The sequence below is a fragment of the Nicotiana tabacum genome, chromosome 12 (assembly GCF_000715075.1).
Source record: "Nicotiana tabacum cultivar K326 chromosome 12, ASM71507v2, whole genome shotgun sequence".
NCBI lineage: Eukaryota > Viridiplantae > Streptophyta > Magnoliopsida > Solanales > Solanaceae > Nicotiana > Nicotiana tabacum.
This window is the reverse complement of record NC_134091.1, coordinates 110,578,219-110,596,132: the sequence shown is the minus strand read 5'-3', so window position 1 is coordinate 110,596,132 and position 17,914 is coordinate 110,578,219. Positions and strand designations below refer to the sequence as shown.

At 41.8% G+C, this 17,914-nt stretch overlaps 3 protein-coding genes across 4 annotated transcripts in view; 2 read left to right on the top strand and 1 right to left on the bottom strand.

The window, feature by feature from the left end:
* The first annotated feature begins 2,683 nt into the window (after positions 1-2,683).
* Positions 2,684-3,094, top strand: LOC142167326 (uncharacterized). Its single transcript, XM_075227489.1, has one exon. The coding sequence runs from the start codon at positions 2,684-2,686 to the stop codon at positions 3,092-3,094; it is 411 nt and encodes a 136-aa protein (XP_075083590.1).
* A 2,347-nt stretch (positions 3,095-5,441) lies between these two features.
* On the top strand, positions 5,442-12,294 carry LOC142166929 (DExH-box ATP-dependent RNA helicase DExH12-like). The gene has a single exon (XM_075226815.1). It carries the CDS (start codon positions 5,700-5,702, stop codon positions 12,054-12,056), a length of 6,357 nt encoding a protein of 2,118 aa, XP_075082916.1. The 5' UTR covers positions 5,442-5,699; the 3' UTR covers positions 12,057-12,294.
* A 1,130-nt stretch (positions 12,295-13,424) lies between these two features.
* Positions 13,425-17,914, bottom strand: part of LOC107783089 (transcriptional repressor ILP1-like) — a 31,452-nt gene continuing 26,962 nt past the window's right edge. Inside the window, exons 3-4 of one of the 2 annotated variants that reach the window (XR_012697449.1) lie at positions 13,974-14,641; positions 13,425-13,758 (exon numbers count right to left, since the gene is read on the bottom strand). Coding sequence is in view for 1 of the 2 variants with exons in the window: in XM_075226814.1 (XP_075082915.1) it covers positions 14,279-14,641 (363 nt within the window). In the remaining variant the exon portion in view is untranslated. Of the gene's footprint in view, positions 14,642-17,914 lie in introns of both variants that reach the window. The other variant, XM_075226814.1, reaches the window with a different exon arrangement.

Below are 17,914 nucleotides of genomic sequence, written 5' to 3'. Positions count from 1 at the left end.
TTTACAAGCGCCGGGCACCACTAGAAGCGAACACTAAACTTAATGTCCTTTCAAAATTATGGGTTCATGAATCGTTAAACAATATGTTAGAAGAGAGTTTGCGTCTTTTTTATAGAGGGGTTTAATCAAAAGAATTGGGGGGGGGGGGGGGATCTGGGTTGATGACTAGATAGCCCCTAAAAACAAAAATAAAAATTGTTCATAAGAGAAGTCCTCTTGGAAAGATATAGAACTTACTAATAATAAATTAAAGTAGAGAGTTGTTCATATATGTAGCAACCTTGAAAGCATCATATACCAATTAATGAAACAACTTTCTCAGTTCTCATAATAGCATCGTGAATGTTTGCTTGGATGCCTCGAAGATAAGGAAGAGTTTTCCCACATAAGAGTTTATCAAGAGCAAGTTCTTCCATAACAAGCATGGCAAGAATCTCACCGTCATGGAACAAGCATTTATTACACATATCAAGCGAAGAGACATTCCAAACCTATATGACATGTTTCATTCAAGGTTCAAACCAAACAGATTTAGTTGTTTATATATGTCCTTCACGTATATTTTTTGTTATCTACCTAAAGGAAAATATCCCCTCCCGCTATGTTATTAGTTTCTTTCTTTTTAAACTAAGTAAAAGTCTTAACTATTTAATGAAGCCCAGCAATAAGAAAATGCTGGGTGGAGAGGCTACAACAAAAATACTGATTCATTAAAAATTATATTGATGAATTGAGAAAGTCAAACATGGCATTTACATCATTATATACGTTATTGTTACAAACTAAACAGTAAAGAGAGAAGCTTCCATATGTATAAATGCATAATAACGTCAGTATTACTCCATTCTATAAGCTATTAAGTATAAACGTTTAACATAGCTATCTCATTTTTTGTTACTTCAAACCAACACTGACATTATGCTAGGTAAACAAGGGACTAATAACCTACCTGACCACGTTGGGGTTAGGATGGACTCTCTCTTGGGAAGTGTGCCTTCTCCAGCATTACTTATCGCAATCTAACTTCCCACAAACTTCCTGATTACTCTTCGACTGTCTTGATCATCACTAAATTTTCTCCTGCTAATCTCTTCTTTCCTACTGTTTTCTGTGCTTTCCTTTTCCCATGATTTTCTTACCTACCGGCATTCTATTGCCTAATCCTTAGCATCCATTAGTTTTGCTGCAATAGCTGAGTAACTTAAACCTAGTCTCAGGTTACGACATATGAGAAAGAGAGGCAAGAATAAGACGATAGGATGGCAAGAAGTGCATTTCTTCCTGACTGGGGAAAGGTCCTTTGAAATCAGAGAGATAGAAGATAACTAATTTGAAGTCATTGAACAGAGAAGAACAGTTTTAATATCTTTCGGTTTTGCGAGTGTTTGAGATTGGCCTAGGAGGGTGAAGGCAAAATATGCAGGAGATGGAGGCATTTAGATCAACTCGACTATTTGAAATAGGACACATTTACCCTCCGTTAAAAGTTGGCATCATTTGTGCCCCTGTCGTGACCTAAAGTCTGTGGAGTTAGCGAAGATTCTCCAGAAAAGGAAGGTCAATATAGCTTGTCTCCAGGAGACTAGATAGGTGGGAGATAAGGCACGGGATGTAGAAGGGTTTAAGCTTTGGTACTCTGGATGTGTGGGGGGCAAGAACGGGGTAGGTATTTTGGTTGATAGGGATCTTCGAGAGCTAGTGGTGGAGGTTAGGAGGGTGAATGATAGGTTGATGGGCATTATTCTAGTTGTTGGGAGTTTTACTTTAAACGTTATTAGTGCGTACGCATCTCAAGTGGCTTGGACGAGGAGGTAAAAAGGCATTTCTGGGAGGATTTGGACGAGGTTGTGCGTGGTATTCCCATACTGAGAATCTTTTCATAGGAAGAGATTTTAATGGCCACATTGGGGCGTCATCTAGGAGCTACGATGACGGGTATGGCGGCTACGGTTTCGGTGTTAGAAACGGAGGTGGTACTTCATTGCTGGATTTTGCTAAGGCTTTTGATTTAGTGATAGCTAAGTCTAGTGTCCACTTTCCCGAGGAAGGAGGAGCATCTGGTCACCTTTTAGAGTTTGGTGGCCAGGACCCAGGACCCAGATTGATTACCTACTCTTCAAAAAGTCTGATAAAGTTCTGGGCACGGACTGCAAGGTCATCCCAAGTGAGAATCTTATGACTCGGCATAGGCTTCTGATCATGGACTCGGAGATCATGAGGAAGCGTAAGAAGAGGGTTGTGTTTGGTCTACCTAGGATCAAGTGGGGAGCTTTGACTAAAGATAGAGCACATGAGTTGGGGGATAGGTTGATGGTTATGGGAGCATGGAGGAGTAGCAGGGATGCGAGTGGTATGTGGACCGCGATTGCGAATTGCATTAGGGAGGCTACTAGAGAGGTATTAGGGGTCTCGAAAGCTCCTCTGGTGGCCGCAAAGGGGATTGGTGGTGGAGTACTGAGGTTCAAGGCAAGGTAGAAGCCAAGAAAGCGGCATATCAGAAGCTTCAGGAGAGCATGGACAAGGAGGTGAAGAGGAGGAATAGGGAGCGGTATAGATGGCTAAGAAGGAAGCAAAGTTAGCAGTTATTGCGGCCAAGACGGCCGCGTTTGAATGCTTATATGAAGAATTTGGAGGCAAATGAGGGGATAAAAAGTTGTACAGGCTAGCCAAGGTGCGAGATAGTATGGCCCGTGACCTGGACCAAATGAAGTGCATAAAGGACGAGGAAGGCAGAGCTTTGTTGGATGAGGCACTTAATCGACGAAGATGGCAGACTTACTTCCATAACATCTTGAACGAAGAGGGGGATATGATCATTGAACTAGGCGACTTAGAACACTCTGAGAGCTGTAGGAACTTTAGGTATTGTAGGCGTATAAGAGTCGAGGAGGTTGAGGGGGCTATGCGTAAGACGAGCAAGGGGAGAGAAATCAGTCCAGACGAGATCCCAATGGAATTTTGGAAGAGCGTGGGTAGGGCTGGCTTGGAGTGGCTCACTGGGTTCTGTAATGTCATTTTTAGGACGAACAAGATGCCCGAAGAATGGAGATGGAGTACGATGGTCCCGCTGTATATGAACAAGGGTGATATCTGAAGTTGCAACAACTACCGGGGCATCAAGTTACTAAACCATACTATGAAAGTTTAGGAGAGGGTGGTAGAGCTGAGGTTGAGGAGTATTGTGACTATTTCTGAAAATCAAAATGAATATATGTCGGGACGATCGACTACAGAAGCTATTCATATTGTTAAGAGGTTGATGGAGCAGTATAGGGAGAGGAAGAGGGATTTATATATGGTATTCATCGACTTAGAGAGGGCTTATGATAAAATGCCAAGGGACATGTATGATGGAGGTTCTGTGGAGATGTTTGGAGGCTAGAGGTGTTCCTGTTGCATACATTAGGGCTATTAAGGACATGTATGATGGAGCTAAAACCCGAGTGAGGACCATGGGAGGGTACACGGAACATTTCCCAGTTATGATGAGGACCTTGGTCCTTTTCTTTTGCCTTGGCGATCGACGCACTGATACGCCACATACAAGGGGAGGTGTCGTGATTCATGTTATTTGGAGATGTGTGTGTGTGTGTGTATATATATATATATATATATATATATATATATATATATATATATATATATATATAGATACAGTATTGAGTGATTGAGTATTTGAGATTTGAGTATACGAGGTTTCCACTGAAGTGCATCACATATAGTATGTACATTGGCATGTAGATATAGAGATGTCATATTCCTCATATCAGTCAGAATTGAGCTATTTTACTTGTACTGAGCTTAACTGTTGAACTTGAAAGCATGCCTACATTTCTGTACTGTTATTTTTATATTGGACTATTCCTGTTGAGCTCATCACTACTTTCAGCCCAAAGGTTAGTCTTGTTACTTATTGAGTTGGTTGTACTTATACTACACTCTGCACCTCGTATGCAGATCCATGTGCTTTCGGACACGACGACTGTTAGATCTCAGAGTGTTATCAATTGGAGACTATCAAGGTAGCTGCCTAGAGTCCGCTGACCTTGACTCTCTTTCTTTCAGTTATTGTATTGTTCTATACTTTAAGACAGTATTTTATCAGTCAAACATTGTATTCATTTAGATGCTCATGTACTTAGTGACACAGGGTTTTTGGAGTATTTTATATCTGTATTTGTGAGATTTCTTCCGCTAAATTTAAATATTATGTTTTCAAACTTAAAAGATATGGTGGTTTATTGAGATTGTCGTCTTGCCTAGTATTGGGATATGTGTCATCACGACAAGTGAGATTTTGGGTCGTGACAATTTTATTATATTAAAAGGAGGATAGTCAAGCTTGATATTAAGCCAAATGGTGTATTAATAAGAAGTCACTTGAATCTTTTAGGACAAAATCTAAAAAATATTGGACAAATCTAATAAGGATTAAGACAAATATGATTTGATCAAATTTAATTTATGGTGAAATTAATTATGATCAACTCCTATTTTCATAGTAAATAGAATTTAAAAGCTTTTAAAAAATAATGATTCCTATTTTAATAGTTATTCACTAACCACATGATTCGTTTTCTTTCGTTTCATAATTATTTTTGGAAACATTATGTAAGAAATAAATAATAGTGAAAATATTGTTATAGCAATTAGATATATTGTGTTCAAATAAATAAGAAACTAGTTTTTTATAATTAATATCTGAATTAGTGCGGTCAATCTAAGTTTGAGTGCATAAGATAATTTTTTGACAATATAGTCCAATGTAAAAAGTAGAAAGAAAAGACTTATTTGAATTTGATATGAGTTTGTTTTTTTGAAATATGATAAAAAAATTTATATTTTGGAATATAAGTAATAGAGTTAAAGTCACTATTGAAATAATATTAAAGCTTCATATGTATTATATAAAAATAAATGTAGTAGAAATAAATATTAAATTCAAATAAGCTAATAAAAAGCCACATGATAATATAATATTAAGTATTGAGAAATGATTTTATGTTCTACTTCTTAATTAATATCTATAATTTTTATGTGAATAATTTATATTTTAGGTTATTTGCATATAATCCAAATAAATAAATTACAATTTGACATGATTTATGTCCGTGCATTGTGCAGGTACTAATTCGGTACTAGTGTTAACAAAGTATTAATCCCTACATTTCAATGAACCACCGGTTTCTTATTACGTGATGGTTCCTGCATTATTCTTAATCTCAACATTACAAATTCATAAATTGTAATCTTGGCACATTGTTAAGTCAGAATCCCTACTTCACTAATCAAGAAGACAGTATTAAAACTTGTGTGGGATAATGAATTAGATAAATAAAATTACTTTTAGGAGCTTACAATATTACCTATAATTTTAAGTTTGTACATAAAATTATTTGTTTGCCGTAGTTAAGGTTAGAGCCGTTGTAGGCTCAGCCAGTTCTTTTTTTTTTTAAATCCAAATCGAATTGGGATTGAAACGGCATAGCTCTTTCGCCAATTCCGACTGGGATTGGGATTGAAACCAGCAATGTAGGCCAATTGGAATTGGGATTGAGCTCCTCCGCCAACTAGTATATATATCCCTTATAGGAGTATTGTATTTCATCAATTGAACTCCACCCCTTATATTCTCCCTCCCTCCAATTCACTTCACATCAGAATTCAAATTCAAACTCAAACTAGGTGTAGGTTTTGTGATGGGCCATTTGGAAGCACAAGCAGTGTATGAATACGGAGCCAACTCACCTGAGTCTCTTTATGGGAAAATAGACCCCAAAACATTTGGTGATCGTGCTTACAAGGGTAGACCTGACAAGGCTGCTAGGAAGCGCGAACCACTACTTGTCTCTGATTGGCATAGACAAAGCAAGAAGAGACGGTTACTTGAAAGTGTTCTTACTTCAACTGAGGAAGAAGGTGTTTACCAGCCTAAAACCAAGCAAGCTAGGGCTGCTTATGAGGCCATGCTCAGCCTCATTCAGCAGCAACTTGGTGGCCAACCATTGAATATTGTTACTGCTGCAGCTGATGAGATATTGGCTGTCTTAAAAAATGACTACTTTACCAACTCTGATAAGAAGAAAGACCTGATTGACAACCTGTTAAATTCCGTATCAAATGAGGTGTTTGACCAGTTGGTGTCGATTGGGCGACTCATCACTGATTATCAAGGCGATGGCGATGGCGATGGCTATGCACCTCTGGATGATGATGTTGGTGTGGCTGTTCAGTTTGAGGAGAATGAAGAAGAAGAAGAAGAGAGTGACCTTGATGATGAAGAGGATGAGGACAATGATGTGCTGGATGCCGACTGTTCTGGTGCTATGCCTATCATTGCTGATTATGAGATGCGTGAGGCGGATGAGGGAATGTCCTTGAATGTTCAGGACGTAGATGCTTATTGGCTTCAAAGAAAGATCTCTCAAGCTTATGAGCACCAGATCGATCCGCAACAGAGCCAAAAGCTTGCTGAAGAGGTTCTCAAAACTCTTGCTGAAGGCGATGATCGTGAAGTAGAAACCAAGCTACTGTTGCATCTCCAATTTGATAAGTTCAGTCTCATCAAATATCTTCTGCGGAATCGGCTAAAGGTAGTATGGTGTACCCGTCTTGCACGGGCTGAAGACCAATCGAAAAGGAAGGAAATTGAACAAGAGATGTTGCGGTTGGGGCCGGATCATGCCGCGGTACTAGAGCAGTTGTATGCTACTAGGGCTACTGCAAAAGAGAGGCAGCTGAATTTGGAGAAAAACATTAGGGAAGAGGCTCGGCATCTCAAAGATGGTGACAGAGATAATGATAATGCTTGGTTAATGGGGCAACGCCGGCTGCTTGATCTTGACAGCCTTGCATTTCATCATGGTAGAATGTCGATGGAAAATACAAAATGCGAGCTTCCAGTGGGGTCTTATAGGAATCATAGGAAGGGGTATGAGGAAGTTCACGTGCCAGCACTGAAGCCAAAGCCACTAGCCCCTGGAGAAGAGCTTGTGAAGATCTCCTCCATTCCAGTGTGGGCTCAACCAGCGTTCAGTGGGATGACCCAATTGAATAGGGTTCAGAGTAAAGTATATGAGGCTGCCCTCTTTTCCCCAGAGAACATCTTGCTCTGTGCTCCAACGGGTGCTGGGAAGACCAATGTAGCTATGCTCACTATACTTCAGCAAATCGCTCTAAACCACAACTTAGATGGATCATTCAACCACACCAATTATAAGATTGTGTATGTGGCACCTATTAAAGCCCTTGTTTCTGAAGTGGTTGGCAATCTCTCCAAGCGTTTGGAACATTACGGTGTCAAGGTGAAAGAGTTGAGCGGTGATCAAACATTAACTCGTCAACAGATTGAAGAGACTCAAATTATTGTGACTACCCCTGAGAAGTGGGATATTATAACTAGAAAGTCAGGTGATCGCACCTATATGCAGCTTGTTAAACTTGTTATTATTGATGAGATACATCTCCTGCATGACAATCGAGGTCCTGTCTTGGAGAGTATCATTGCAAGAACTATCAGACAGATTGAAATCACAAAAGAGCATATTCGGCTTGTTGGATTGTCAGCAACTCTTCCAAATTATCAGGATGTGGCTTTGTTTTTGCGAGTTGATCTGAATAAAGGACTCTTCCATTTTGACAATAGCTATAGACCTGTACCGTTGGCTCAACAGTATATTGGAATTACTGTTAAGAAGCCACTGCAGAGGTTCCAGTTGATGAATGATATTTGCTATGAGAAGGTGATTAATGTTGCAGGAAAGCATCAGGTGCTTATTTTTGTTCATTCTAGGAAGGAAACAACTAAAACAGCTCGAGCAATCCGGCATGCTGCACTTGGTAATGACACCCTTACTAAGTTTTTGAAGGAGGATGGTTTAACTCGGGAAATTTTACAGTCTCAAACTGAGCTTATCAAGAGCAATGATCTCAAAGATCTTTTACCATATGGTTTTGCAATTCACCATGCGGGTTTGGTCAGAACTGATCGGCAGCTTGTGGAGGAGCTTTTTGCTGATGGACATGTGCAAGTGTTGGTCTCAACTGCAACTTTAGCATGGGGTGTAAATTTACCTGCACATACTGTCATTATAAAAGGTACCAAGATTTACAATCCTGAAAAAGGAGCATGGACTGAACTCAGTCCTCTTGATGTTATGCAAATGCTTGGCCGTGCTGGAAGGCCTCAGTATGACACTTATGGTGAAGGAATCATCATAACTGGACACAGTGAACTGAAATATTATCTTTCTTTGATGAATGAACAGCTTCCTATTGAAAGTCAGTTTATATCCAAGTTGGCTGATCAATTGAATGCAGAGATTGTTCTTGGGACAGTACAGAATGTCAAAGAGGCATGCAAGTGGCTCCTATATACTTACCTCTATGTTCGCATGGTACAGAATCCCACACTTTATGGTCTAGCTGCGGATGCCCTCGAAACTGATTATGCTTTGGAGGGAAGGCGTGCTGACTTGGTTTATTCTGCTGCTACGTTGCTGGACAAGAGTAACTTGGTTAAGTACGATAAGAGAAGTGGATATTTCCAGATGACTGACCTGGGGCGCATTGCGAGCTATTATTACATAACTCATGGGACAATTTCCACGTACAATGAGCAATTGAAGCCCATCACGGGTGATATTGAACTTTGTAGGCTTTTCTCTCTTAGTGAGGAATTCAAATATGTAAAAGTCAGACAAGATGAGAAAATAGAATTGGCAAAGCTTCTAGATCGTGTCCCTATTCCGATAAAAGAGAGTCTTGAGGAGCCTAGCGCCAAGATCAATGTTCTACTGCAGGCGTATATTTCACGGCTGAAGCTTGAAGGGTTATCTCTGTCATCCGACATGGTTTATATATCTCAGAGTGCTGCACGTCTGATGCGAGCCCTTTTTGAGATTGTTCTGAAGAGAGGATGGGCTAAGTTAGCTGAGAAGGCCTTGAAATTGTGCAAAATGATAAGTAAGAGGATGTGGAGCGTACAGACACCACTCCGCCAATTCCACAGCATTTCAAATGAGATCTTGATGAAGTTGGAGAAGAAAGATCTTGCTTGGGAGCGTTATTACGATCTTTCATCACAAGAGTTGGGAGAGCTTATCCGGTTCCCGAAGAAGGGTAGAACGTTACACAAGTGTATTCATCAGTTCCCGAAGCTGAACCTCGCAGCACATGTTCAGCCAATTACCCGGTCAGTCTTGAGGGTAGAATTGACCATTACACCGGATTTCCAGTGGGAGGACGTGGTCCATGGTTTTGTAGAACCTTTCTGGGTGATTGTTGAAGACAATGATGGGGAATATATTCTTCATCATGAATGTTTCATGCTGAAGAAGCAGTATATTGATGAAGACCATACTTTGAACTTCACAGTCCCAATATATGAGCCATTGCCCCTTCAGTATTTCATTCGTGTTGTCTCTGACAGGTGGCTAGGGTCTGAGACTGTTTTGCCAGTCTCTTTCCTACACCTGACTTTGCCAGAAAAATATCTTCCTCCCACTGAGTTACTAGACTTACAACCTCTTCCAGTTACTGCATTGAGGCATCCAGCATATGAAGCACTTTATCAAGATTTTAAGCATTTCAATCCGGTTCAGACTCAGGTATTCACCATTTTGTACAATTCAAATGACAATGTCTTGGTTGCAGCTCCAACTGGTAGTGGGAAGACCATTTGCGCTGAATTTGCCATATTGAGGAATCATCAGAAAGGACCTGATAATATCAGTCGTACTGTGTATATAGCTCCACTAGAGGCTCTGGCCAAGGAGCGGTTCAGTGATTGGAAGAAGAAATTTGGAGACTCTCTGGGAATTAGAGTTGTTAAATTAACTGGGGAGACTGCCAAAGATCTGAAGCTGTTAGAGAAGGGTCAGTTAATTATCAGCACGCCTGAGAAATGGGATGCTTTATCTCGTCGCTGGAAACAGCGAAAGCATGTTCAGCAAGTCGGTCTTTTCATTATTGATGAATTGCACCTGATTGGTGGTCAAGGTGGCCCAATCCTGGAGGTGATTGTCTCTCGGATGAGATATATTTCAAGCCAGGTTGAGAACAAGATCCGCATCGTTGCTTTGTCAACTTCCCTAGCTAATGCCAAGGATTTGGGAGAATGGATTGGGGCTACATCTCATGGGCTCTTCAACTTTCCTTCTGGTGTTAGGCCCGTGCCACTGGATATACACATTCAAGGTGTTGATATTGCTAACTTTGAAGCTAGGATGCAAGCCATGACAAAACACACATATACTGCAATTGTCCAACATGCAAGGAAAGGAAAGCCTGCAATTGTGTACGTTCCCACGAGGAAGCATGCACGCCTGACTGCTGTTGATCTGATGAGTTATTCTAGTATGGACAGAGAAGACACACCCATGTTTCTGCTACGATCTGCAGAAGAGCTGGAGCCTTTTGTGGAGAGGATCAATGAACCTATGCTGAAAGAGACACTCAAGTATGGTGTGGGCTACTTGCATGACGGATTGAGCGGCAGTGATCAGGAAATAGTGAAGACGTTGTTTGAAACTGGATGGATTCAAGTATGTGTAATGGACAGTACAATGTGTTGGGGAGTACCACTATCTGCCCATTTGGTGGTGGTGACGGGAACACAGTACTATGATGGTAGGGAAAATATGCACACTGATTATCCAGTTACTGATTTGTTGAAGATGATGGGTCATGCGAGTCGACCTCTTGTAGATAGCTGTGGGAAGTGTGTCATCCTTTGCCATGCACCACGCAAGGACTACTACAAGAAGTTCTTGTATGATGCATTCCCAGTTGAAAGCCATCTGCAACACTATCTCCATGACAATTTGATTGCTGAGGTGATTGTGGGAGTTATTCAGAACAAGCAGGATGCGGTGGATTACCTAACATGGACCTTCATGTATAGAAGGCTGACACAGAATCCAAACTACTACAATCTGCAGGGTGTTAGTCACAGGCATCTGTCGGACCACCTCTCAGAGCTGGTGGAGAATGCTATCAGTGACTTGGAGGCAAGCAAATGCGTTGCTGTTGAGGATGACTTTTTGCTTTCACCTTTGAACCTTGGCATGATAGCGTCATACTATTATATCAGTTACACGACAATAGAGCGATTTAGCTCTTCCCTGACCTCCAAAACGAAGTTGAAGGGCTTACTGGAAATATTGGCTTCAGCGTCGGAGTATAAACGGTTGCCGATAAGACCAGGTGAAGAGGAGTTGACAAGAAGGTTGATTAATCACCAGCGTTTCTCCTTTAGGAATCCGAAATACACAGATCATCACACCAAGGCTAATGCTCTTTTACAAGCCCATTTTTCTAGGCAAGTGTTGGGTGGAAATCTTGCTTCTGACCAGCAACAGGTGCTTCTTTCTGCTATTAGGCTGCTTCAAGCAATGGTTGATGTTATTTCCAGAAACAAATGGCTTAGTCTAGCACTTCTAGCAATGGAGGTGAGCCAGATGGTGACACAGGGAACGTGGGCACATGACTCGATACTTCTTCAGGTTCCACACTTTACAAATGAATTGGCTAAGAAGTGCCAAGAAAATCCAGGAAAGAGTATAGAAACAGTGTTTGATTTAGTGGAGATGGAAGATGACGAGAGGCTTGAGCTCTTGCAAATGTCGGACTTACAGCTTATGGATGTTGCCCGGTTTTGTAATCGGTTTCCAAACATTGATTTGACATATGATGTGTTGAACCGTGATAATGTGAGTGCTGGAGACGATGTGAGTGTGCAGGTAACCCTTGAGCGAGATCTTGAGGGTGGAACAGAGGTTGGACCTGTTTTTGCACCTAGATATCCCACGACCAAGGAAGAAGGATGGTGGCTTGTTGTCGGCGATACAAAGAGCAACCAACTGCTGGCCATTAAGAGAGTTACCCTGCAAAGGAAGTCCAGTGTCAAGCTCAATTTTTCTGCACCTGCAGAAGCTGGAACGAGGACCTACACACTCTATTTCATGTGTGATTCTTATCTGGGTTGTGACCAGGAGTATACTCTTACACTTGATGTTAAAGCGGCAATGACTAAAGAGGACAGTGAAAGAGTCTGATGTAGTTTTCTTTTTTGAGAACTTTCCCTATATGCTTGATTTATTACTGTAGAGTATAGACAAGCTGGTGTTTAGTTATGTGGCTTTCTGTTGTCTGTGAGGTCTTAAGGGCTAGGAACTCAGTCTGTATTTCGCTTTGTAGTTATGAAGGATTACACTGCTTTGTGTAGTTCCTGTTTATATATTTACAAATATGTCATCTTCTCAAAAACAAATATATATATTTCTATTGTCTGCAGCTGCTTTATAGCTTTTAGTAATTGGTTTTAATGCTGGTAAGATGGCATTTTATGTTCATTTGATATCATTATTGTGTTTCTCACTTGGAGATTTCTGTCTTCTCCCTTCCCTGTTGCTTGGTGTTATGAATCTTCCGATATATACATCTTAGTTTTTACCTTAGGATTAACCAACCATAGCTGACTTCCGTCATTATATATTGAACAGAAGCGATAGCCTTCGTAACAGTCAAATGATGATGGTAAAGGATCGTTGTCTCAATTTATGTCGTACGCTTTCCTTTTTAGTCTGACCCGGAAAAAATGACACCCCATATTTTTTTGGTAAATAATGACTCCTTATATTTAGAACAATTTAACTTTATACTTCTTATTTTATACTTAATGAGATTATTTATAGCCACAGAAATATTTATGGCTTGCTTTAGATCACAAGTTTCAAAAATCTTTCTTTTTTCTTAAACATCACGGTCGGTCAAACTATGCCACATCAAATGGGATGCAAACTTGTTTTTAATTTTATGACCCTACCTCTTCTTTTCTTTTTCTTTTTTTTTACATATGAGAGATTTATTTTTACACGTAAGAGATTACACATAAAAGATCTAAAAAGGTCATTTTCTTAAATTCAAAATTGTAAAGTAGCATGATGTACAAATAACACAAATGGGAGGGAGGGAGTAGTTATTTATACTAAGGTAAGCCCAATTCCTCTGCACATATATCAAGACAATAACTAATTGAAGTTTAGCTAACTTTAACTAATTTCACTTGACGTTCATCTAGTGTGGCTCTTCATCTTTCTTTCGAGGGTTATGACAGATTTCGCTCCAACCCCGCATATAATTGTCTTTTGCTTATTAATATACAAAAGGTTAATGTCTAACCTATCACCACAATAGTAATTAGTAATATTTAAATATTTACTTTTCCTTTTGAATTTTTTTTTGTCAAAAGTTGCACGGGAATTGTGAAATATCCCCTATACGTAAGGCGTTGGACACATCTCAACCATACGAGTGGGCGCTTGAGGAGTAGGTTTCATGAGACTGGAGCCCCACATATTGCCCCAAGGTGCTTTACGATTGCGTCACAATGTAAAATGCAAAAAGTTTGGATTACCAATGTATCCTAGATAAAGTCAATAATAAACTTAACGGATGGTGTCAAAAGTAAAAATAGAAAAAATAAGCATAACCGATAACATCGATCAATTTCAAACTCGATGTTAAGAAAATTAACGAATTACCAGCCTCCATCTCAAAATGACCTTATTAATAGCATACAAAGGACTTGTACACGCCAAATCTTTTTCTGAAATGCTAATATTAACCCACTGTCACAAACTAACCGGCCTCACCTGACTAGCTTGGAATTTGTAGTAGCCGTTGCATTTCTCACCACCAGTTGTCACAAACTAAAGAGTTCGACACGTACATCTTTCACAAGTTACTGTTCATATCCTGGTACAAGTGTAATCATCACATGTCAAAACTAAACACCAAATTAATCTTTGCTGGCATCTTCTTTTCCATTTTCTATAGATTACTCAGACATTAAATTATAATGCTACGAACTTCTAGGTCCCAGAAAGGAAGTCCCACAGTCGGACAAGGAAAAGTTTGCTCTCACAACCCCTGAGACCAGTATTTACAAAATTTGAGAGGAATGCACTTACCATTTCATATTCATGAAATCTGCATTTTCATGTAGAGGATCCCACTTCAGAAGCTCCAGCCTCACATAGGGTTAGAAAATAGCAGGTATACAAAGGGACACATGTGCATCACGATAGCTTGAAGTATAATCTTTCTTCCATCTATCTCACAACTATGGAAAATTCAGAGTATTCATGTTTATCACCAAAAATCTCTTTAGTAGAGTGAAGCAATTGATCTCGCTGAGACCGATACGCATTGCTCTCGGTGTCACTTTCATCAGTGTCTAATTCTCCTTCTATTGGCGGATAGGATCTATCATTTCCTATAGCTGGCATCTAATAACACCATTTCTTGCTCTCCTGCGTTCTTGGGCGTTTGCCCTTCTGCTCACATCCATCTGATTTTGCATATTCCCATCTCTACTGAATTCATCTAGCTCGACTGGAAAATCCCCTCCTTCCCTCACAGCTGCTCTTAGAGCTAGAGCAGTAGCTGCCACAGCTTTTATTGTTTCTGCATTACCACCTCCTTTACTTAGAACTTGATTTGCAGCACTTATAGCAGCTACTAGTTCCTTCATGTCATCATCACTATTGGCAGCTCTCCTTTCTAAGATGGCTGCTGCTCGTTCTTTGTGAAGCTTCTGCATCTTATCCTCAAGTTCCTCAATGCAAGGAGCTTTATGCTGCAAGGAACAAAGTCACCGAATTAGCACATACAATCAAGGCATCTCGCCTTAGAAGATTTTGAATTGCAAATAATTTGGAAAACCTAAGAACAGCGAGAAATTATGACATGTTTCATTCAAGGTTCAAACGAAACAGATTTAGTTGTTTATATATGTCCTTCACGTATATTTTTTGTTATCTACCTAAAGGAAAATATCCCCTCCCGCTATGTTATTAATTTCTTTCTTTTTAAACTAAGTAAAAGTCTTAACTATTTAATGAAGCCCAGCAATAAGAAAATGCTGGGTGGAGAGGCTACAACAAAAATACTGATTCATTACAAATTATATTGATGAATTGAGAAAGTCAAACATGGCATTTACATCATTATTGTCATGGGCTACTTTCCATCATCGACCCATGACCCCTTGGACGCGCCCCGTGGCGTCCCGGCAAGCCTCCCAACGCCTAGCGCCACGGTCGGCCCCATGGTCTCGGCAACGCCAAGTGACAAGCGCGCATGCGCCTCTGTCGCCCCACCGATAATCAGTGCCAGCGCCCAGCGGCTGGCCAATGCCATCAGTGCCGCGCGCACCGACAATGCCGCGCGCACAAACCATCATGTTGCCAACAGCGCCGCACGCACAGACAGTGCCCCGCACGCAGACCCAATGCCAAGCACCAGCGCCCAGCCACTGGCAGATCCAAATAGTGCCGCGCGCGCCCACAACAATGCGCGCGCAGACCCTGATGCTCAAGACAAAGTTGCTGCCATCGGACTTGCTTCCATAGAAGACTAAGTCCTTTTCATTGTAATTATAGAGTAGTTTTACTTCATTCATTTTCAGTGTGCTTCTACAGCTTTCTTAGGTCAACTCATGTAACTTTGGTTTATTTTTTTTAAGCATTATTAAGGGGGACCAAAGCATTCAAACATTCAAGCATTCAAACAATTCTCTGTACTGGTGTCTCTCCCCCCCGACACCGCATTGCATCTTGTAATAGCTTTCATCATCATCAATACAATCATCAGCTTTCATCATCAATTGCTCATTTTCCGCTGCTCAATTGCTCACGACATTGGTTTTTCCGTACGACACTGACAATCTAGTCTAGCGTACGGCGAGGACCTCAGTTGGCGCATAGCAACCGCACTGACATCGGTTGCTTAGCCTTACGTCGCCCTTCCAAGGAACTTCAGGAAGGCGCCGCGTAACAGTTGGTATCAGAGCCTAGGCTCGACATTGGACGAGGGAACTCATTTCCATCATCATCACCATTTCTGACCATGGTGAATTACGGGGATCGCATCACGACCCTAGAAGAAACGGTTGACGCATTACGGCCCATCGTGGATACGTTGCCTGATCTAAAAACCAGCCTAGTGCAAAAGGTTGGACCACCTGGACCGCAGAATGCGGCAGGCAGAAATTGACATAGCAAACATCAGTCAGGACTCTGAGGAAGACCGGGAAACGGCTACCGTCGAGGCAACCAAAATTCATGGCAAATTCGAGGACCTCTAACAGGAGCGTGCTGAGGATTTAGCCCATCGGGAACTAGAGGCAGACAGACTGACCGTCATGCAGCAATCCATAGACAACTTGACAGGCCAGCTCAATGTTGTCAATGCTGCCCTTCAAAGCCTGCTCAAAGAAGGCGAAAACCACATCAGGGGTGCCATGAACATTGCCCCCATGCCACAAAAGATGAAAATTCCGGAGCCCAAGCCATACAACGGAGCCCGGGATGCTAAAGAAGTGGAAAACTTCATCTTCGACATCAAACAATACTTCGATGCCGTTGGACAGTTGGAGGAATCCAAGAAGGTAGCAACTGCTGCCATGTATCTTTAAGGCGATGCAAAACTCTGGTGGCGAGTCAAATACGAAGCCATCAGGGCCGGTGAAGATACTCTCCAGACATGGGCAGAACTGAAGGCCGCCATACGCCTGCAGTTCTTCCCCGAAAACGTGGAATACAATGCACGGAGAAAGTTGCGTGAACTCCGCCACACCAGGTCGGTGCGGGACTACGTGCGTGAATTCTCCGCACTCATGCTAAACATACGGGATATGGGGGACAAGGACAAATTGTTCGCATTCATAGAAGGTTTGAAACCTCATACTCGTATGGAACTGCAAAGACAACCGGTAGATACCTTGCCCAAGGCCATTCAAGCTGCAGAGTGCCTTGGGGATTATCAGTTGGAAACTCAAAAGGATAGGCCCCAGCCGCCTGTCCGAGGGGGATACAATGGGAGCCCACCTAGCAACGGTGGCCCCAACAGAAACGGAGGAGATCGAGGTGCATCCAAATCTAAGACTCCTTCCTCAAGCAGCAATAGTGTTGCATCAGTCAACAACAATCAGGGGAGAAAGCCCCCATCAGAATGCCGTCATTGCGGCGGGGAACATTGGAACAATCAATGTCCCAATACACAGATCAATGCTCAACAGATTGTTGAAAACGAGTCAGATACCGCCGACTCAGACGGCCCCAATCAAGTAGGTGCCTTCAACGCATTTGTTGGCTCCATTCATAATACCTTGGCGGGAACCAGTGCTGGCAACCCCAAGAAGAACGCACTCCCAATCGACAAGAAAGGGAAAGGAAAGGCGGACGAAAGGCCTCCCACATCACAAAAGAGGACCCTAATGTTCGTTGACATGAAAGTAAACGGCAGACCTATTCGAGCATTGATAGACACGGGTGCTAGCCACAACTACCTGGCCTCAACTCAGGTGCAACGCCTCGGTCTAACAGTGCAAAAATGCAAGGGTCGTGTCAAGGCTATCAACTCTTCATCTCAGCCAGTGAGTGGAATAGCCCAAGAAGTGCCAATGAATCTTGGCCCATACAAGGGAATATTTGACCTACGCATAGCTATTATCGATGACTTCGAACTGATAGTGGGATTGGAATTCCTCAGGCAAACAAACACCATCCCGGTACCATATGCCAACATGCTCCTAATGATGGGAGACAACGGGGCCAAACCCCGCACCATACCGTGCATACCCATGAAGATGGCCGCTGGAAACATCACGGCCATGCAGTTAAAGGAGGGAACCAACAGACCTGAACCCACGGTTCCGGCTGCCCTCAACATCATCAAACAAATATCACATCATCGGCGACCAACAGCTCATGGCGCCCCTCATTGTGCGAAGACTTGTCAAGAATTCCAAAAGGACAAGTCGGATCACTCAGCACAAGCGAGACTCTTGGAGCCGCTACCTGTCTCACAGAGACCTTGGGAAAGCATTTCCCTGGATTTCATCACAGGA